Here is a 22,401-nt window from a genome sequence, read left to right on the forward strand (position 1 = left end):
TTCCCGAGTGAAGTACCAATCTGCCAAAATAAATTCAACTAAGGCATTCTTGCAACGAAAGTCACAGAGAAAACAGGGCAGCTAATTCGTGACTGAATTATATTTTTTATGTTTAATTTCTGAAGATTTACGTAAGTCATCTTGGTTCGTGCCAAATTTCAGTCAATTCCCCAATTTTGTTACAGCTAAACTTGTGAACAAAGGCCATCAAAATGATAAACGGAACATGACCTTTATTGACATGTGGTCTTTATTTGGGGCAAATTTTGTTCTGCTTCAATAGTGAAGTTTTGACGAAAAGTGATCTTTATTGATACGATGATCCTATCTGGAGGTGGTCTTTAACACAAGTTTGAATGTTTATATTATTCATAATCACTTTATACTGATAACATGATTGTGTCCTTCTTGTACAGAATCAACACTGGTAACGTCGATGAATCAGAGACAGTTAAAGGACAGTAACTGTTTGGAGACGATGTTTGACATCACGTGCAACATTCACAACGACTGCAACAACTACCACACTACCATCTACAAAAATAAATTTGGAAACGTACAAAACCTAAATAGTAAGATATTTCATTTGTTGACATTCAAAAGTTTGCCTTAACTTATTATAAGATTACGCAGAAATTAAACCAAACTCATTTTCACAATACATGTACCTACTTCGGTTATTTAAAGGTTTGACAGTATATCTTCAAATGTGCACGGTTTAAGTGATATAAATTACTTTCTATTCACATATCCATTGCAGGTTATCTAGAATGTAAAAGGAATTTTACTGACGATGCCGGCTACATGATAGACTGTTCCGGCTCCTTGCCTGACAACCTCGTGGAAAGTTATTCATTTATTGCTTGTAAAATGGAAGCGAAGCGCCCAGATAACAGAGTGGTGAAAAAGGAACAAAGATACACTTTGCCTAATTGTGGTGTTGAATCAAGTATGCTAGTTTTTCGTTGTTCTGTTGAATTCTTAACCTTTTAGTTAGCCTTTCCACCAGTATAGAGCCAGACCAACTTGCAGTTTGTTTGACTGTAAATCGGGTGACCGCGACGGCTAAGCTCATTTTTGTTGTATCTGATCATGAAATCTTTTCTACAGTACCTATGCTCTGGCTTGTACAGAAGTTAACAGCAACTAGTTCGTGTACACTGCTTGACAACCTGACGTGGAACGATACGGCGACAGAACTGTGCTCTTTGAAATTCATTGTGGCTTACTATCGTGATCCGGAGTTAAAACTACCGACTGACCACGCTCAACACTTCACGTCGAAATGATAATCGAGGAAATCTTCAAACGTTTATGTTAACGTTAGAAATTCAGCAGATCAATTGTTATTTTTCTATCATCTTTGATAAGCTTACTGATGGAATATATTGATAAATTTGATAAATGTTGTCGTGGAAAGTAGACAAGAAACATAATAATCAATGTTCCAAGGTATATATTCCGTGCATACTATATTAGATATAATCTAGTATGTACGAAATATATACCGTCTGTAACCGACGATGCAAGAAGTTATGTAAATTTATAACTGATTTCTATACAAAAAGCAACAACAACAACAATTATAATAACAATAATAAGAAACCATGTAGTTTAACTAAAATATGATAAATTTGATTTATAGTCACCGTATGACGATTTGAAAAACGTTGATAATTATAGTATCTACGTATTCAATTTTGCAGGATGTCATACTAGAGAGCCGGGATATGCGGTATTCAACTGCTCAGAAAAAGCCTCAGACTATCTCAATCTTCAGAAAGCAGAGTGTAGTTTTCCAAAGCAGTCCAACTGTTTAAAACCCGGACGAAAGGTGTTTGATATGTACAAGGATAGATTTGACAATCTGACATGTTCCACGGACAACACTGTACCAGTCTGCCGACTTTCGTGGTGCAGCGACTATCGTTTTATCAGGAAAAACGAGATACCCGGAGTGGTGATCTGTTCTCCGAGTTTCAATGAGCGGTACGTGTCACCAACAACTACATCTACAACAGTTCGAACGAGTCCGACGGCATCATCGAATCAAAAATAAATCTCCATTTTAACAGGATTACTGCGCAGTTACCTTTATTTATATAGATTTTGTGACAGGGTAATTTTTGAGGAAAAAACAAAGCAAACAAAAAAAGACATAACAAAAGAAAAATACCCCCCCCCCCGGAATTTCACTTCTATCAACATTTTGTGTCCTCTTAGTTCAATATAATGGAGTATAATTTTGAATAACTCACCGTATTATTGTTTATATATCAAACGAAAATCTAAGTTGGAATTTATTGGAAAATTACAAGCAATTGAAATTCGGTTTTTTACCGAACCGTATTCCTGAAACATTCCGCGAAGGAATTCAAGCTAATATAACCCAGACCAAATCAAAGAGATTTTTTCTGTACCTAAACACAAAAAGATCTACGCTGTTTTTACAAGATGTTAGTCGGTTTGAAAATTGGACAGTCACATGAATATAGAACTGTTTTCTGTGATAGATTGATATAAGAACCCAATTTTTAACCATGTTCAATGTAATGTTTTCATTTGTTATGTTCATACTTAATTAATTTGATTCCTTGACATTTAATTCTGTTTTGAATGGTGTGCATGTCTTGCATCTTTAAATTATATACACTATGTTTATTTTAACAGATATAAATACTACCCACCTACCTACACCCTTATTCATAGCCGTTAACCTATTTTATATCTAAATGCATACCCGTTTATCAGCCTAACAACTTTAATACTTACCTGCCTGTCTAACTACCTACCTACTCGCAAACCTACATGCTTGCTTAATTGTCTGTCTACCTCCCATAATACCGGCTTATTCAGCTTCCTACTTTTCTTTCTACCTCGCTACATACCTACTTATTTTTTTGTAATTGTTCTTGCCTACTGTCCTGTCTACCTACATGCCTGCCTGTTTACTCGCTTAACTATGTAAATTTCTACCTGCCTGACTACCTATATGCTGTGCTTACACGTCAGTCTACCTCCCTACACACCTGTACACATTCTTGCCCAACAACCTGACTCACTACCGGCATGCATGTCTATCCATCTGCCTTACTACCAATATGCCTTCTTACCTTTTGCGTATAATACCTTTTTCAATTAATTATTTCTCGTATTAATTAATGACACATTTAGCGCCCAACATAACAAATCATTGAAAAGTTATAAGAAGAATAAAAGAGTAAAATATTCATGAAAAATATGTGATTAAATTTGTAATTGTGAAAGAAGAGTACTCCAAAGAAAATTGATTGACTTTTTTTTTTATACTTGCACATATTTTAGTTTCTGAATGTGATATTCGTTTTATACATATATGTATCAATAACATTTCAATCGAAACAGTTTAAGTTTTATATCTTTTTTTTGTTTCTATTTTTATATATGCATGTTTGATTTGTATCGCTCAATTTTGTATATTTTTTTGTTTTTGTATTAATTTTATTGAAATATCTTTTAATAAAGTTTACATTTTTCACATGTTGTTTTGTGCATTACTCATCCATGTTTCATGTATTACATATACATCAACAGAACTATCATAACACACTTTACCATTTCCGTGGAAGATCTTATAACGTTACTTTTAGCTTTTAATCCATTAAAATATCATCATATTCAATCTTTTGTGCGAGTTATCCTTCTTTCTTAAAAAATCTAAATATTAGTTGGATGGAGCTTCAATCAGATTAAAATTAGCTCTTAGACTTAATAACGCTCCGCTTTAAGATCTAACCGTGACCATATACGAAGTTATTTCTGGTGAGCTTTCACACAGCCAATCATCGGCGTCTTTCATAATTTTAAAAGCGATGTGGTTACTAATTTTAACCCTGGGAAAACCAATACTGAGTTAATAATTTTAACGATTTCGAGAACAAACCTGACGTTGTCTATATTGCCCAAGGTGCATATCCATATCGGTACCCTCTTTGCGAAATCTGTTCAAACGGTACCCTCTTTGAACATGCACAGGTCATTCTCTGCTAAAAACAAACCAGCGATGGATAACAATACAGTAAAATTTCATTTTTATAAGGAAAGGAGATATGACACGTAGAAAAGATGTATACCACGGAACACTAGAATGTTTTGTTTATGTGCTGATTTGTCATGTGCCCGATTTTCATGTACTGCAACTTCACAATAAGCTACAAGAAATCGACATGTCTTGCCTTGCCCTTCTCCTCGACATATTTTTCGGGCTGAAATGAACCTATGGCTTGATTATATATGCATCATACATATTTAATATGTTCATATACATATCATCTTCGGACATATGGCAGTATATTGTCAAAAAAAAATGTAAAAATCACAAAAAACCCTACATTCGGTTTTGCAGCGGCACGGGCTACCTCTCTTCATTTGAATTTTTATATCACAGGTACCCTCTCATTTCTGAACACATAGGTAACCTCAAAGCACGACATAAGATTTTATTTGCGTTAATCGTTAAGTATGTATGTAATATTTCTTACTTTTATGTAAATATTACATACTTAACGATTAACGCAAATAAAAACATTTTAGAGAAAATGTTTGAAGTGTTTTTTAAAAAAATCAACTTGAAAGAATAGAGTCCAATTAATAAAGGGCAAAAATGATTTACCAGTTTACCTGGCGGCTACACGGTGCATATCCATATCGGTACCCTCTTTGCGAAATCTGCTCAAACGGTACCCTCTTTGAACATGCACAGGTCATTCTCTGCTAAACACAAACCAGCGATGGATAACAATACAAATCAACAATTTTTTAACTTCCACGAATAACGGAATTTTGATTCTTCTTCTAATACCTTTGTAAAAACCGGTTTGATTGCATGGCTAAAATAGCTTTCTCGAGAAATCCGAATTATAAAGAAGGCGAAATATATACGGTCGCCATCTGATCTACATATAAGATATAAGTAGAACTGAACTTTAGGCAGATTGGATGAAGCTCAAAACAGAATAAAATCTATGTAGAAACCACAAAATATTATTAGAACAAAGTGCCTATATCTTTGAAAACTGTCATATCTTGGCTATCTATTTAAAAACATTATTTTATAAATACAATAGTGTGTTTATAAATTGACACCAGTTCCTACTCTCCTCTCTCAATTATAATCAGTGCTGATTGTCGCGAAATGGTATATGGTATATTGTACATTGTTAAGTACAATATTGAATTCTTTTGCATGGGCACTAGCCGAGTCTAATATATGTTTTTTGCAGCTGTGTCCAATTCCATGATTATAATCAGTATTGTTCTCAACCAGTTATAATGACCTCATACTATTTTTAACATTTTGACAGATATTTGTAACTTCAATTCGAATAATTATTTGATATAGCCTTTGGAATCTCAAAAGATCATTACGAGCATAGATGGGTACGATGTGGATCTGATATGACCCTTTTGGACGCTTTTAATAAAAACAAGGTTGTATGGCGTGTGATACGGGTTTAGTATGGACTCGAAAACAAGGCTAGATTAATAAGATTGGAGCACATTTGTGGGTGGTGAATGATTTTAAAATTTGGGAAGTTTTTTTTTTTTTTGTTCCGAGACAATTTATTGTTTCTGAAATATTCGTTATTATTGCCAGTAACATATCCTCAAAGTGTGGGGGGGGGGAGTGGGGAATAATCCACCGCTTTGTGCTAAAATTGGGTAAGTCTTCAAACTTCAGTATAAAAATTGAGTACGATTATGTGCAAGGAAAATCTAATATGTACATTAGAGAACGTTGGCAAATGTGTCACTTATCTCTTAGTCTGAAGTGATCAAAGTGATTGAAACAAATATTGTTGTGTACACAGTATTTATAAACCAGCTTTAAGACGTTTTAAGAAAATGAAAGAAAAGAAAAAGCAATTTTTTTTTTGTTAAGCCTAAGATGGTGTACATGATGAGAGAATGATAAATAAGGAAAAAAATACACTGATTATTCTTTTGTTTGTTTAGCCCTACATACATTGCAACTTCCTTTTGTAAATTTAAAACAGTATTTAAAACATAACTTAGAAGGTAAATCATCAGAGGGCGGAAGTCGTTTAGAAGAGACAAAATGGTTGGGAGAATTTTTGCAATCAATTTGAGTATTGTAGTGTTTTGTATGATTGTAGCAGTGACAGAATCACAGAATTGGAGGGGGTGAGTTGTTGATGATAATTACAATATAATATTTAACTCATGACTTCATATAAAATGACTTATATAAGAGTTCCATTTTTATGTTTAATTTGACATTCTTAGCTGATGGCCGTGACTTTTGAAATAATTCATTTATATGTTTAATTTGACATTCTTAACGAATGGCCGTGTCTTTAAAAATAATTTTGTATATGTCTAATTTGACATTTTCAGCGATGATCGTGTCTTTCGTATAAACCATATTTATTATACTCTTAATTCCTCAAATTGTGCATTTTTTTCTTAAACAATTTTTAAGTGAGAAAAAGGGGGTGTTCTACATCAGAATGTTCACAGTCACCCCGCAATATAAACGCGCCTAGTTGCATTCTGGTTTCAATATCTTTATTTTCCGCTTCTGTGCCTGTCAATACGCTCACTGTTCATAAAATATCTCATTGAAAAAATGCTTCGCATAATAAGATGTATATTATTTATAACATGAATGTTTGCATTTTACGAACAAATAACTTAAAAGAAAATGAAAGAAGATAACTGTTTAAAGTACGAAGTGACATTAAATTATTTCCCATTATTATCAAACTAAGTCTTTAGAAAGGGCAATATATCGTTATTTACAGAATTGACAAAATAAGCATTTAGTATTTCTTTCTTTTTATTTTAATCTCAAACTGTCAAGACCGCATTTGGTGAATATTTTGAGGCTATAATTCCATACACATGCATTTCTAAACGTATTTAGAATGTTGAAATTACGTGTTCTCGCTTTATTCCTTTAAAACTAGAGATGTTTAAGACTCGGTGAGATGTGCCTATTCATTAACGGCTTCAGTTAATTAATTCTATAATATACACCCTCTTACACCACTTTTTAGAAGGTTTCAATATCTTAATAAAAAGCACATTGCATCACTATATTGCGGTGATAATGACATTTTCACTATGCGACACTATGTGAACCATCCCATGAAAAAATGATTTATGCAACGTGAAAAAGGACGGGATGCGTTTCACTTCATAAAGCAGCATTGTTTAACTATAATGCATAGATTTGCACTTGTTTTGTATTGTATTATAAATTCCATATCTCTGTCCTTTGTAAATAAAAATAAGTAATGAAGACAATATTTTTGCTTGAGATTGTACAAATTAAGCAGATTCACGAATTCAAAAAATACAAGAAATAAAGTACAAAAATGACAGACAAACAAACAAACAATTGACAATGAACGTGACAGACAATGCTTGTTAATAATTTTCTTTCGTTTCTTTCCTTATTTACAGCCCGTTTTAAGATTCGCGCGATAAGGTATCATTTGATCAATTTAAAAAGGAAGGGTTAACTGTAAAAAAAGACAAAACAGGTTTAACTTTTATCACTTCGAAGTATCGTTTGTAAATATGAAGGTTAAATATAAGCTTGACTGTAGAAAAGGCGTATGACTTATTTATCCGGGAATGGTTTCCTATGACGAAACATGACCCAAGGACAATTTGAACCGATGCTTCTATAATTGAGAGGCCGACAAACTTAACCATATATACACATGCAAAAGACATATATGTTAAACGAGAATTCTAACATTACGTTTAACATACTAAAATGAATAAACAAATTGAAATAATGTATAATTATTTATAATTGCGATATTTACATTATTATTTTTATTTACGTTTACATTAAAGCATTGTAAATTATTATAACTATTTTTTTCTATTATTTTTGGTAATACTTTTTGACAATATTGTGGAGACAAAACACTCACTTAAACTTTAAAAATGTGCGTCGCCATTGTTTCTTTTATTTCCATACGCGTTAACACTTAATGATCTCTTTGTCACGTAAGAGTAAAAAACACACAAGAAAACCCTAACGAAATAAAAAAAAATATAATGGAACATGATTTGATAATCGGGTAACCATCCTGATCTTGCCTTTAAAGAATGCATTGTCAAATAATAAAGTGAACAAAACAAAAAGCTTCAGCGCAGTGTTTGTCACGTAATTGGCAGTAAATATTTTGTTTATATACACACTCCATTTGCCTGTGTACCGACCACATCTGGGGAAAAACTTATAAGTTATAACTAAGGAAGCTGAATAAAGTGAAACATGTTTTGATACTTAATTTGTGTTGGTTTTTGATCCAACTGTATTAAGTTATAAGTATAAATTTTCATCTGATGCGGCATTTAAGTTTTGAATAAGACCCGTTACGAATCCTAACCAGAATAACATACGTTGATTTAACCTTATTTTCCATTTGCAATACCCTTGTCCCAATTATGCGATAAAACAATTACTTGAATATCATTCTATCTCTTTAAAAGTATCAAAATGTTGATACCGTCATTAAAATAGCCTATTTAACTTTGAAACATCAACTACGCCGCCTACAGTCGGCCATGACATTTAGGAGCTACGCGAGCAGGGCTGGGAATCAAAAATGCGTCGTATCCTACAAAACGTATACAATCGCCGCCATCTTGGAACGAAAAGACGTATGTGTTTGTTTATAACTCTTTTTGTTGGAGATGACTGAGATATATGTATTAACAAGCTCCACTATTTTCCTCTTCGTTCGGTACATTAATTTGGCTAACAAAAGGTAAAGCGAACTTGCCACTCGAAGTGGAGTTTTGTGGATACGACGCAGTTCTTTTTGCTTTATCCACCATTTTATCATTCAAATCAAATACTTTTTTCAGAATTAACTATAAATTTCAAAATATAATTTTACATCATTTACTAAAATTGCATTAGAAAGAAATGTTTATTTTGAAAGAAAAATAATGATTTGTACGGAATGATACGACGCAGTTGAAAAGAAAATATGATACGACGCAGTTGTATTTTCATATATATATTTGTTCAGCTATTAAATTATGCGCTAATTAAGGAGGCTAGAAACGTCCAACAACATTTCGGTTATTTTTCGAATTTTTGATCATTATGAATACAAACCTTGTATACAACTTAAGTCAATAGCAGACATCACTCATTGGTTTCCCCAAAACGGAAAATGTAATGAAAATTCTATTAAGGCTTCATTTTCGGTCGCTATTAAAGCACCTATCATATGCATCCACAAATTCCGAAAAAAGAGTATCAAATGCAAAACACATTGAAACACGTGATCAACACCCATATGACAATGTGTTCTAGTGTTGCCTTAGCATGCTTGTAAACTTGTTCGTAAATTCGAAACTAATGGGGTAGTTACTTTTTAATTTGCATTTTTGTGATATAAATTTCAATATTCCAGGGTAACCTGGACATTGTATCAATCCGGAATGATCTTTGTTTAAAAGAATTACAAAGTTCGAAAAAAATGTCTGTTGCTATTAGAAGAGAGGTATGTGCAAATTGCATGCCTACCATTGTAACTATGAACAACAATTTCCGACAATGTCGTTATTACTTATGTTTTTTACGCGCCGAGTATTTGTATTCATTTTCTTTATAATCGTTGAGAACAAATGAGCTTTATAATTTGAAACTTAAATCAGTATTTGAAATAATGTTTATTCCTCTCTTAAATGAACATTAATTTTTTAAAGTCTTATTATAAGTTGTGTAACTACGATACGTTTCTGCAAGTAAGGTATGCGCATTTTAAGTTCAGTGCCGTTCAACTTTACTGCTGACTTTGTCGTATTGCATTTCTTTATCGTCGATGAGAACAGTTCTGAAATTTAATTTGTGAATTGAGTTCACAAACTTCATTATTCATCCCAAAACATATTGTGATAACATTGAACATAAGAAATTAATTAAGATATTATGATAATTTAATGAACATGTTCATGCTTATCTGAAACGTACCTTCTGCAATGTAAACTTTCAAATAAATGTTATGTTGGAAATGAAACAAAGTATTCTAAATAGTTTAAAGCAACAGAATATTGCTATAAACCGTGAATGGTAAGGTTTTTTTTTATCAATCACACACATGAATTTTCAGTAAAATGACCTATATTGGCAAAATTATCCCTGTTGTTAAGACTGCCAAAAAAAAATGCAACTGCGTCGTATCATATTTTCTTTCCAACTGCGTCATATCATTTCGTACAAATCATTATTTTCTTTCAAAATAAACGTTAATTTTAAATGAAATTTAAGTAAATGATTTAAAATCATATTTTGAAATTTATGGCAAGCTCTGAAACGAGTATATATTTGATTTGAAGGAAAAAAACGATGGTTAAAGCAATATGAACTGCGTCGTATCCACAAACTTCGTAAACATTCTAACCGCTTCGAGTTGCAAGTTCGCTATAACTTTTGTTTGGCAAAATAGTTGTGCAAGCAACATATACCTAACGAAGCGGAAAATAGTTGAGCGTGTTAATACATATATCTGGTTTACAGTCATTTCCAACAAAAAGAGTAATTAACAAAATCATACATTTTTTTTGTTCCAAAGATGGCGTCTGTTTACATTTTGTATGATAAGACGCAGTTTTGATTAGACCTGGTATGACAAAATTCGCGGGAGCCGACTAGAGTAGAGTCGTGTACTATATTAAGAACATCTTTGTTGTATTCATAATTCAAGATAATGTTTTTATTTACTTTCTTTAATATTTTTTTTTACTTAAATAAAATTATGTTGAATATATAAGTCATTAAATCATATTTTCAATACCTTTATAAAAAAGTAATTCATAAAAAGCTAGAAGCGCATTAGTTCTGTTTTCTTAACCGTCCGCGAAAATTACCCGTAAAAGTCAATCTCGTAATCACGTGGCCAAACACTTATGGCACAATATGGCGGACCAAGTGCAGAATTTTTTACCTGTTGGAAACTATTACGCAATAAGTTTTTTATGTTTCAACCTTTGACCTATCAACAGATTATACATAGTTTTATCAAAGTTTGCTTCACTTTACTTCATGGCTTGTTTAATGAATGAATACGAGAGTTTCAGATTCCTGGCACGATTATTGGTGGACTTTCCTTACGGGTCTGTTTTCAGCGTTCAGGTCATGTCATAGTATATTAACGGGTACGCTGTACACCTTTAGCTAGGGAAAATGTTTGATATGCCCTTGCACATAATGCTGCATGTTTAAAGAAAGCATGATAATAAACATTTATTGATATTTTGAAATAAGTAATCTTCAGATCTATTATTAACAAAGTAATCATATTTGCATAGTATCATATTTCATTAAGTGTCGTTTTATTTTTGTGTTTTCGGTTCATGACACACGAAAAAATTCTAATGTCAAATCAAGTTGATAAAATTTACAATTTTATACATATAAATGTAGCATCAGTTTGAAACTCTTTTGCATAGGCATCATATATCTTTATATCCTTAAAAGCGACCTTCAGCATTTCTAAAGTGTCAGTGTGTTTTTTCAAGATAAATCGTTTCATATAATTGTCATATCAAAATAATTAAGGTATAAAATGAAATTTTTCAACAATAAAATGCATGAACAATAAGAAAACGCCCCGAAACAATTAATCTACCGGTCCACCCTCGGTGAGTAAATAACTAAGTCTTCTGTTTTTTATATAAATGAATGTCACTGCGCGCTATGAATAGATCTCGGGTGCTGTTTTGAACAAGGCTTAACGGTGATTTTATGCACTTCTCCTTAGTAACATTACTAAAGTATTTAGTATGAGATAGCATAGAATCGTTTTCATAAAGGCTGCTTTAAGATATTACAAGCTTAGTAGACATTAGCGTAATAAAATCACTTTATTTCTAGACTTTGTCCAGTTTTCACCCGTGATTTTATACTGAACTATTTTGAACCATTATGCGTCAATCTACAAGGTGAAGCTAACATTTTAAAACTCAAAATCTGATAAGTTTTTGTCAAAAAGAAGAAGAAAAAAAATGTTGATAATTTATAAACAGTTTTAATGGTTCAGGTAATAACAACAATATATTGATTTCATTGCGATCAGTTTTTTTTTTGATTAAGTATGCTATGCAATAAATTAATTGTTGTCGTTATTTATTTACAGCAACACCGAATCTTTTGGAACATGGAAAGCAAAAAGATGTAGAAGATGTGTTATACAGTATCGAACGTAAGAAGGTTAACTAAATTACATTGTTGCGCGTCGCTCTAATGGAATGAAATCAGATTTTGACCTTGAATTTCTATCAAATAACCAACATTAATGATAATATCCAAATATAAGCTTATATAATATATATAAACTTATACCATATAGGGGGCATATTAACATTTAATATTCAGATCTCTAGCATGCCTACCAAAGTTCATGATGAACAATGTCTTCCATCCGCCCATTCATAAATGATAAACAATACTGGTTAAAACCAATTAATCATTGAAAAGTTTATAAGAATATCTGGTCATCTGATGTCTACTAGTTCATCTTCATTTGCTGCATTTCTTTATTGTTTGGACGCCCTTTGATGCGTTGCATCAATGCTTTTCTTGTTTGTTTGTATATGTAACAAGATATACAAATATGTTATGGCACCTTATCTGTAATAATCAGTAAGTTTAAGATTTTTGTCATCATTACTGCAATCTGTCATTACTTGCGCCAGTGTTACGGTGTGTTTTTCTAGACGTCTCTTTTACTGTTATTTTTCTAACCATGTAAATCAAGCTAATTTAAATAGTTTACCTCCGTTTTACAGGTACTGTGGCGCCTGGAGATCTTTCGTATGTAAAACACGTGTGACTCAATTAAGGTGTTTAACAGGCTGGACTCACAATGGAGACTACAACTGTAGCATCCGTAAGTATTATTATATGTTCCCTACTCATTAAAAGTGTTAAGTTGAATTTAATTTTTGACTATAAAGGTGGATTTTACATTTGTGTGCGCAATTTAGATTAGCCAACCAACGTAAATATATAGTAAACTGTGCTCCACTTAACGCTTTAAAACTAGAAAGAAAACAACAAATGAAAATTATGGTACAAAAATTGCCATAAGCTATAACATATAGGTATTTTGTGCTGTATTGCACAAAGAAACAACAATGTATTAAGTCAAAGTCAATTTTAATGGACCAAACAAAGATCATATGTCGGCCATTTTGAAAACAGTATGTCATCATTAAAATCGCGGTAATGGTGTTACTTTTTAGTTTTTTCATGTTTCTGTTAAAATTTCTACATGTTATATTTATATTAAATATTAAAAAAATCATCCTTATTTTGTAACTCAAAATTCATTTCTTCAACAATTAAAACATTTAGAAAATGATGATTGTTTCAGACATTCGTACAAATTTAATAGACTATTGCTTTTTATAGAAATTTGTAAAATGTTATTCTATTTTACGTAAAAAATTATAGATTTAAACTATTTTGCACGAAAACTTTGACAAATTTTAACACTGGCCACATGAAAATATGCAATAACCGTGAAATAAGTGATGACGCGGAATAAGTGAAGTTGAGTGTATATTATCTTTTAAAAAATGTTTATAAGTTCCATGCCTCATCGATGGAGTATTGCTTAGTTCATTGTTTATAACTCAATTTTTGTTTTCAACTATCGTTTTATTCTTTAAGTAATGAAAGTTTGTTAGGATGCTAAATCTATCATCAAGAAGAAGGTTACATCATTTGTATTTCATTCTAAGCTTAAACTGTACTTTTTACAGGTTTACATGGCTAATTTCAAACTCGAAGCAAACATTTACATTTTGGCAACTGAATATATTCATGTGTCTCTATGAATATGCTTGCGCGTGTGCGTGTGTGTGCGCGTGCGTGTGTGTGTGCATAGGCGGAAGATCGTTTCTCATTTAAATTAATCACAGACAAGACCTAACGTTAAAAAAAAAACATCTTGACTAACTTTAGGAAGAGGGTGAATGCTGCTCTCGTCATTCTGTCAGAACAAACAATTTACACTCTCAAAAATTTGCCATTATAAACCCTGTAATCTTTTTTCAGCAATATGTAAACCGAACTGTGGATCCGTTGGGGAGTGTGTGGCTCCTGGTAAATGTGATTGTAAAGGTCTGGCAGGAGGACAATATTGTCAGTACTGTAAGTTATCAAGTTGCTTATTATAATGAATTGTACGTTTATAGGGCTGCATGTGTATAGAAAATAATGATTAATATGACAAAAGTATTCACAAAATGAAAATAAGAAGTCATATTTTCCTAAGTTTTGTCCAAATTAAAGATGTCTGCTTACGTTTTGGGGTAGACAATATTGCAAAGGTGTGGATGATTATGCATTTACGGTAAACGGAATATATAAGTGATTGGTTAAAGAAAGTTGAACATTGAAGAGTTATAATAAGCACAAAAGAGTAAATTATTCATGTATAATATATCATTAAATGTATTATTTTGTACCTGTGAAAAAAAAGAGTACTCCTTACATTGAGACAATTTGTTGCCTTTATATAATGCTTGCTAATATTTTAGTTTCTGAATGTGATATTCGTTTTTATGTGCCCGAAAGAGTTTCGGACAAATTATGTTATACCCTGGCGTCTGTACGTCATGTTTTACAAGTTTAAGTTTTATATTTTTTTTTGTTTTTATTGAAATTCATGCATGTTTGATTTTGTATCGCTCAATAGTGTATTTTTTTCTTTTTTTTTTATTGGCGACGCCGGTGAGCGGCGTCGTCTCTTATGGAATACTTTTTATTTTGGCCTATGGAAGGAGCTGTTATAATTAGCGGTTAATGTCATGTTGTGTTAATTAGTTTTATTTTGATTCGTAAAAATCAAGTAAACAAATATGTTATTATATTTGTTTTTTAATAACTTTATGTAAAAGTATGTGCATTGCGATATTATTTTCACGAAATTGCAGGCTCAGTTTAACAGCTTGTCCCTTAGCTTTTTTGGCAATACTAAAATCCGAATTTCGAATATCGTTGTGGTCTACATTTATGCCGTATTCCTTTTCATTCATTAATATATTTTCAAAATTTTCCTACAAGAAGAACGTTCATCTGTAAATGAGTATAAGGATAGTTAATGGAACTGTTGTAAACGATTATCCTATTGATTTTATCCATATTATGTTTATCTATTGGATTGATTGTTTTTACAAAGTGTACCAATATCCGGATGTGGAAAGCTATCCGATTTTCTGCTGTTACATGGCCATCTAATTTTTTCATGAATACTTTACTATTACTTTGCATGGATTAATAAAACTGAGCCAGCAACATTTCATAATTTGTTTAGGGTGTTCTTTTGGGTGTCAGGTTTTCTCTATTTTAAGGGGAAGTAACTCATGTTTTCTAAATTATTTGTTCTATTTTAGGAATAACTAACTATTTTTGTTGTATAAAATTTACCAGTTGTAAGGTCATCAAAAGCATAGAGGCCCTGAGGAGTGAATATTGATAGATTTTTTTTACTGGCTTTATATATCTTAGACCGGATTTTTCTAGTTTGTTCAGTTAGTACATACCTACAGGTATTCTGCTACAGAATCTTCTAATAACAGCGTGAAACTAATTATTATTTTCTTTGTGTTTGTATATAAATTGTTAATAAAATAAACTGGTTAAAATGAAAGGTAGAAAATTAAAGCCGATATGTTATTATTAATAATATGGTGTACGTTATATCTATTTTTAATGGAAACTGGGAATTACACGAATTATCTACACGAATATAATATTCTATTTATCACATATAAAGAATAAGAACATTAAACTGTTAAAATGAGTTTTTTTTTCAATGACGCGCCTATAGTGTAACGCTAACATTAGCGCGCTTTAACGCTATGTTTATATAAAGCGCAAATGACGTCACGTCAAAGTGTTATTACACTAATGTAATATCGTTTTTATTAAATGGCTTTATTACACTCCTGCGCCGCGGTTTGATGTGATAAATGTATATCTTAGTATATGGATATAATGTGACTTAAAATATTTCTCTATCTAAAGACTTACAGTTATGATGGATGAGACATGCATTTAAATTTATAAATGATAATACAGTTATTGATTAGTCTACAGGTTATAGGTGTATATACTTTATACCCAGTGTTAGCTGACTAATAAAAGTATCTATAATAGAGTTCATACATTATAGTATATTTCTTCTAGATTTAGAGTTCCATCCATTAGTACCAATGTTAATGTTAGCTGGGAATTATTTATGTTATGTGCATACATGTATATCTTTATATGGATATGATGAGACATAATATATTTCTGTATTTAAAGAGCTGCAGTTATGACATTATTATTAAAGGGGTGAGACTTTCATTTAAAGTTATAAATGACAACAAATGAATCGATTAGTATACAGGTTAAAGGTTTATACCCAGTGTTAGCTGGCTAACAATATTATCTATAATAGAGTTAAAGGAATATTGTAAAGGGTTAATTAGCCTGGATGTTGTGGCCGGTTACATAATGACCTACTCCAGAATTGAGGTTAAATTAGTGTCCTGCCAGGGTCCATGGTGCAATTCCACCATGAAAACCGACAAAGTACAAACAGTCGGAAACATGAAAAAAAAGAAGAGAAAAAATCTACCACAAAGTGGTTCGCTTGTTGTATTTTCATGTTTTCGCCCGGTGCCCCCTTCTGCAAAAATCAGCCTCCATAATATTTGTTATCAAAGAAAAAGAGTTAGTGTTTTTATCTGTACAAAAAAATTAGATATTGTGCATGTATTAGTACAGTTATGTTCACTTTCAAATTGACCTGTTATAAATAATGGCACAACCAATAAATGTCTAAGCCCCCTTTTTTAGAAAAAAAATAATTATACAGTATATAAATTTTTATTTTAATTAAGACTATGAGTATGTAAGTTTTTTTCTTATTTGTTTAATTAAAAATTAATATACCTATTAATTAAAAAATCTTAACGTATCTGTCACGTTTTAGAACTGTCCACTATTTAAGGGAGAAAAAGTGTAAGCGGCGAGATAGATAGCTCTATCGCTACAGCCGCAGTATCAAAGGTTCGAGTTCTGGTCAAGCTGAAAGTTTTTCTCATCCTGTGACTGCATATAACCCTGAGTTTAATTCACTATGCTCCGTAAACAGAAATTCAAGGACACAAATCAATATAGTGGGGAAATATGTTGTGGTTTAGAACTGTTCATTATTGAAGAGATAATGTGTAGCCAGCCGGATAGCTCAGTTGGTTTTCTGACAGTAATGGAGTTTGAGTGATGGCCAGGCAGTTCAGTCAGGGTTAAGAAGTGGTTTTTCAACTGACACAGTCATGTTTGATTCATTTAACAGATTGTATTAAATTTGAAATGGACAAAGGCAGTATTGTATGCATGAATACTTTTAGATCTACAAAGGGCATTTGATACATTTGATCACACTATACTACACATGAAGAAGTTTTTCTTCTTCTTCATAAAACTTCAAGCATCTGCCACAGGTAATGACATTCTTACATGGTTCAAGTCCTATCTCTGATAGACAGCAGCTGGTGGATGTGGCTTGAACTCATTCTACTACTGCTCAGAGTACCTATGGTATCCCCCAGAGGTTCATTTTAGGTCATCTTTTATATAAAATATATGTCAATGACATAATATGCTTTTATTATATGCTGATGACTCAGGTATCCTTGTATCTGGTAAAATAAAATTGAAGAAATTCTCTCTTATGGCATGAGTCTTATTAGTGATTGTTTAATTAACCATAAATTGTCTTTGCATCTTGGCAAGACAGAGCTCTTTTCTTTAAACTTGGCCTAGCCTCCAGGTCACATGTATTTGTACTGCTATAAAGTACACATCTTTTGTTAAGTTTTTAGGTGCAAATCTTGGTCAAATTGTTTTGGCGCGCCTTTGATGCTTTGCATCAATGCTTTTCTTGTTATTTTTATTGAAATACCTTATAATAAAGTTTACATTTTTCACATAGTGATTTGTGCATAACAAATCCATGTTTCATGTCGCATATTTACAGCAAAAGAACTATCTTTACACACTTTTTAATTTCCGTGGAAAATCTTGAAAATGTTACTTTTAGCTTTTAATCCATAATATTCAAGCATCTGAAATTTTCGTTCGTACATATCATGAAAACAAATTAACAATATTTCTTATTTGATCTTTTGTATGAGTTATCCCTCTTTTTTAAAAATCCAAGTGACAGTTGGAGGAATAAATTCTATTTAGAAACCACAACATGTTATTAGAATAAAGTGCCTCTATCTTTGAAAACTGTTCACAATTATTGTATTGATTTGTAATGATTGTAGCATTGACAGAATCACAGAATTGGACGGGGTGAGTTGTTGATGATAATTTCAATATAATAATATCTAACTCATGACTTCATGTTAGAAGCTTATATAAGAGTTTCATTTTCATGTTAAATTTTACATTCTTTGCAGAGGGCCGTGGCATTTCAAATAATTCTTTTTATATGTTTAATTTGACATTCTTAGCGGATGGCCGTGTCTTTTGAAATAATTTTGCATATGCTTAATTTGACATTCTTATAAAGCGATTGACCGTCTCATTCGTATAAACCATATTTATTATACTCTTTATTCCTCCTTGTGCATTTTTGTCTTAAAACAATTTTGACTTTGACATGAGAAAAAATATACCTTTAATGTTTCCATAAAAGCATAGTAGAATATTATTACTATTTTTGGGAATAGTTTTTTACGAAATTGTAGAGAGAGAAAAATGCCCTTAAACTTTCAAAATGTTCGTAGCCGTGTTTCAAATTTTAGTCGCATATGCGAAAATAAAATTGCTCACTTGATCTATTCAACACAAAATACGAAATTAACAGTCCATGCACTGATATTCTACTCCTCTGTGATACATTAACATGAGAATATACTAACTATTTTTATAACTTACATATAAGGTCAAACATACATATAATAGTAAGAGATATGATCATATCGGTAGACTCACACCATCTGACTCTCTCGCGTATATAAACTCTCTAGAGATGAACAACAGCAATATGTGAAGCATCATCTTGCTGTGCACCAAGAATATTTGCCACGTAGGGAGTGTGTACACGGTGAAGATTAATTTTGGTGTTTATAGATCACTACGATCATATGTCGGCGGGCGTACCCTTGCTTATACAACTGTCTGTTGCAGAGATTTAAAGGATCTGAGAACAATTGATAAATCTAAAACTACTAAAATGATACCAGTTGACCGAGAAGTGCCACGTAATGACGTAATCGTATTACTAGTCTAGTTTATTATACGAAAGCCAAGTATATATCAACTTCAGTCTTATAGTCTTGCGGTACCCTTGGCCATATACTTCAAACAGTTTCGTGTCTCTCTAGTGTGGTATAGAGAGTTATACCTGTCTCATGAAATCGACAAAAAATTGCATAATCCGCTCAAATTAAAAGCTTGAATAAAATGGAAAGTTCACTATCGATCTTGCACATCCTCCTTCACAAGTATCAAGTTAACAATGGAGCAAGCAAGCTTGAAACTCTTATTGCAATATATTACTGTCTTCAATAGCTACTATCTAAAGACGGTGCGCTTTATTAGATGAGTATAGCACTAAGGAGGCACTGCATACAGGCACCCTCTCAAAGCCACCGAGTCTTTCATAGTACATTTAACATTAGATACAAAAAGAGAATGCTTCTGTTTTTTTCAAGGACAAATAGAAAGATAAGTCATTGTATACTACTAAACTGGTAATAGATCCTCCGGGATGCTGCTTCAATATTTGAACCATGGGTCTTAACAGGGACCTTAATTGTATCTTATTTCTAAAGTTAACTCCGTTTACTGAACTGGCTTAGTTGAAAGATTAGCATAGGATTTCGTAGCATTTTGTCCAAAATATATTCACCTAATGTTTTATATTGAACTATCACTTGAACAACACTTGATCACACCAACCTTTACGAGCTGTAGCTTAGATTTAAAAACTCAAAATCTGATAGTTCTGTACTCATCAGTGTCGTACACAATATACAACAACTTCAAAAAATTATGTTCAGTTTTTATATTTTACCTTGACCAGTCTGAGAGACTTTGTAATGAAGCTTTTTGTCATATAGAAAAAAAATGTTCATCATATTTAAATAGGTTACATGAATCTGGTAATAAATACAATATATTGATTTTATAGCTATGAAGTTTTTTTTATTTATCATGCTATGCAATACATAAAGTTTTTTCGTTCTTACTTACAGCTATATCGAATCTTATAGAACATGGAAGACAGAAACATGTAGAAAATGTATTGCTCAGTATCGAACGTAAGAAGCTAATAATTAAGCCTACCAAAGTTCATGATGAACAATGTCTTTTTTACGACCATTCATCTATGAAAAAGTATGATATGCAATTCTGGAAAGATCCAATTAACCATTGAAAAGTTTGTAAAAAGATATCATCAGATGTCTACTAGTTAATAGTCACTTGCTGCATTTCTTTCTTGGACGCCCTTTGATACTTTGCATCAATGCCTCTATTGTTTACAAGATATACAAATGTGTTATGACACCAGTTACAGCGGGAGTGATGACAGATTGCCTTTAAGTAAGTGATCACAGAAATCTGAAATTAAGTGATGACTATAGTCAGTTTATTATAATGATTATATTAACATGCAAACCATATTTATAACTTATCTGTAGTAATCAGAGAATTTAAGATAGTTGTAATCACTACTGCAATCTATCATTACATGCGCCGGTGTTACGGTGTGTTCTTCTAGACGTCTCTTTTACTCATATTTTTCTAACTGTATAAAGCAAGCTTATTTAAAGAATTTACTTCTGTTTTACAGGCATTGTGCCTTGTGGAGAAATTTCAAATGTTATATGCCTGTGACTAAATTAAGGTGTTCAACAGGCTGGACTCACAATGGAGACTACAATTGTAGCATCCGTGAGTATAATTATTATATATATCATCTACTAAGTTGGATTCTTTTCTTCTAAATTATGTTAAGCAACTATTTTGGCGGACCTTTATCTAACTGCAGGTAATTAATAAGCCAATCTACGTAAATATATAACATTTTATCTTTTAAAAAATCTGTTTATAAGTTTTATGCCTCATCGATGGAGTATGGCTTAGTTAATAGGTTGAAGATGCTGTATGTTGAAATAAAAGTTGTTACCTGTGTGTTTTTTATTTGCGTTAATTTATACTCGCCACCGGTTGCCCATACGGGCGAGTCCTCCAGAAGATTATTAGTTATTTTATTTTTTTGGAGTAAAGTGCAATTACAGATAAAGAAAGATGCCACAATTCCAGACGCTTCTCCTGGTTCTTTATCGTGCCAAGTGATTAAGCACCCATACAGTAAAGTCTCATCCGAAAGACTGATCAGTCTTGACTTCTTTTAGGAAGAACGTGATTTTGTCAGAACAAACAATTTACTCTCTAAACAATTTGCCATTATAACCCCTGTAATTTTTTTTTTCAGCAATATGTAAACCGAACTGTGGATCCGTTGGGGAGTGTGTGGCTCCAGGTAAATGTGATTGTAAAGGTCTGACAGAAGGTCAATATTGTCAGGAGTGTAAGTCATCCAATTGCTTATCCATCGAAATGTCGATTAAAGACCTGCATGTGTAAAAATAAATAATGATAATAATGAGAAAAAGTATTCACAAAATAAAAATTAGAAGTCATATTTTCCTAAATTTGATGGAAACGATTGTCCGAATTAAAGAAGTCTGCTTACTTTTTGGCGTAGACAATATTTCAAAGGTGTCCGATGATTACACATTTGATCGGTATTTAGTAGACTTCATAAAGATATTAAATCGTTTGTTAAAAACTTTGGTGTATCCATATATGGCAATATTTATGCTCTTAGTATCACCAAACAGTGATGTTAAAAAGGATTAAACCAATATCTTATGGTAATATTGTGTTTTCTGTTTCAGTGCTAAATTCTTCACCGAGAAATGCATCTGAAAATAATGGACAATAATATTCTTATAACAGCTGATTAAATAAATGAAATATATACAGTACGTTTCTTTTTTGCTGAAGGAAATCTGTGAAGGATTGACTTCCCATTGAAACAATAAATATAAATAGAACTTTTATCGGTCATTGTCATCTTTCCTCCCCACAAACGCAACAAAGATGCCGACTACCTTTTACTATCATTACGTGCAAGCTTCCCTGGTTACGCGGTATTTTTTGTGCGGATGGACAAATACCAAAATCTTATCACGGTGCGTTACATCACATATGATGACGGAATCTCAAAAATAGCTTTTTATCTCCTTCCTGTCATGCTGGGTCACAATGCAATGTTTATT

At 32.1% G+C, this 22,401-nt stretch overlaps 2 protein-coding genes across 3 annotated transcripts; both read left to right on the forward strand.

Moving 5' to 3' along the window:
* Positions 1-420: 420 nt before the first annotated feature.
* LOC132752087 (uncharacterized) lies at positions 421-3,439 on the forward strand. The gene is made up of 3 exons (XM_060742366.1): positions 421-572; positions 761-949; positions 1,707-3,439. Exons 1-3 carry the CDS (start codon positions 437-439, stop codon positions 2,057-2,059), a joined length of 678 nt encoding a protein of 225 aa, XP_060598349.1. The 5' UTR covers positions 421-436; the 3' UTR covers positions 2,060-3,439.
* Positions 3,440-6,035: 2,596 nt separating this feature from the next.
* Positions 6,036-22,180, forward strand: LOC132752098 (wnt inhibitory factor 1-like). 2 transcript variants are annotated; one of them, XM_060742377.1, is made up of 9 exons: positions 6,036-6,183; positions 12,174-12,239; positions 12,826-12,926; positions 14,099-14,194; positions 18,370-18,397; positions 20,308-20,373; positions 20,907-21,007; positions 21,552-21,647; positions 22,018-22,180. In XM_060742377.1, exons 1-9 carry the CDS (start codon positions 6,098-6,100, stop codon positions 22,062-22,064), a joined length of 687 nt encoding a protein of 228 aa, XP_060598360.1. In that variant the 5' UTR covers positions 6,036-6,097; the 3' UTR covers positions 22,065-22,180. The 2 variants fall into 2 exon arrangements, with proteins under 2 accessions (XP_060598360.1, XP_060598369.1); XM_060742386.1 differs by lacking the exon at positions 20,308-20,373.
* Positions 22,181-22,401: the final 221 nt, after the last annotated feature.

The sequence above is a fragment of the Ruditapes philippinarum genome, unplaced genomic scaffold (genome assembly GCF_026571515.1).
Source record: "Ruditapes philippinarum isolate M1 unplaced genomic scaffold, ASM2657151v2 ctg14897_1_1_1_1, whole genome shotgun sequence".
In the NCBI taxonomy this organism is placed as follows: domain Eukaryota; kingdom Metazoa; phylum Mollusca; class Bivalvia; order Venerida; family Veneridae; genus Ruditapes; species Ruditapes philippinarum.

Bases quoted from the DNA above. Each gene is read 5' to 3' on its own strand.
- LOC132752087 (XM_060742366.1), top strand. From the start codon at position 437: ATGAATCAGAGACAGTTAAAGGACAGTAACTGTTTGGAGACGATGTTT. The intron at 573-760 runs GTAAGATATTTC...TATCCATTGCAG, and splicing joins AAACGTACAAAACCTAAATA to GTTATCTAGAATGTAAAAGG. The intron at 950-1,706 runs GTATGCTAGTTT...TCAATTTTGCAG, and splicing joins TAATTGTGGTGTTGAATCAA to GATGTCATACTAGAGAGCCG.
- LOC132752098 (XM_060742377.1), top strand. From the start codon at position 6,098: ATGGTTGGGAGAATTTTTGCAATCAATTTGAGTATTGTAGTGTTTTGT. The intron at 6,184-12,173 runs GTGAGTTGTTGA...ATTTATTTACAG, and splicing joins GAATCACAGAATTGGAGGGG to CAACACCGAATCTTTTGGAA. The intron at 18,398-20,307 runs GTGAGTTGTTGA...TCTTACTTACAG, and splicing joins GAATCACAGAATTGGACGGG to CTATATCGAATCTTATAGAA.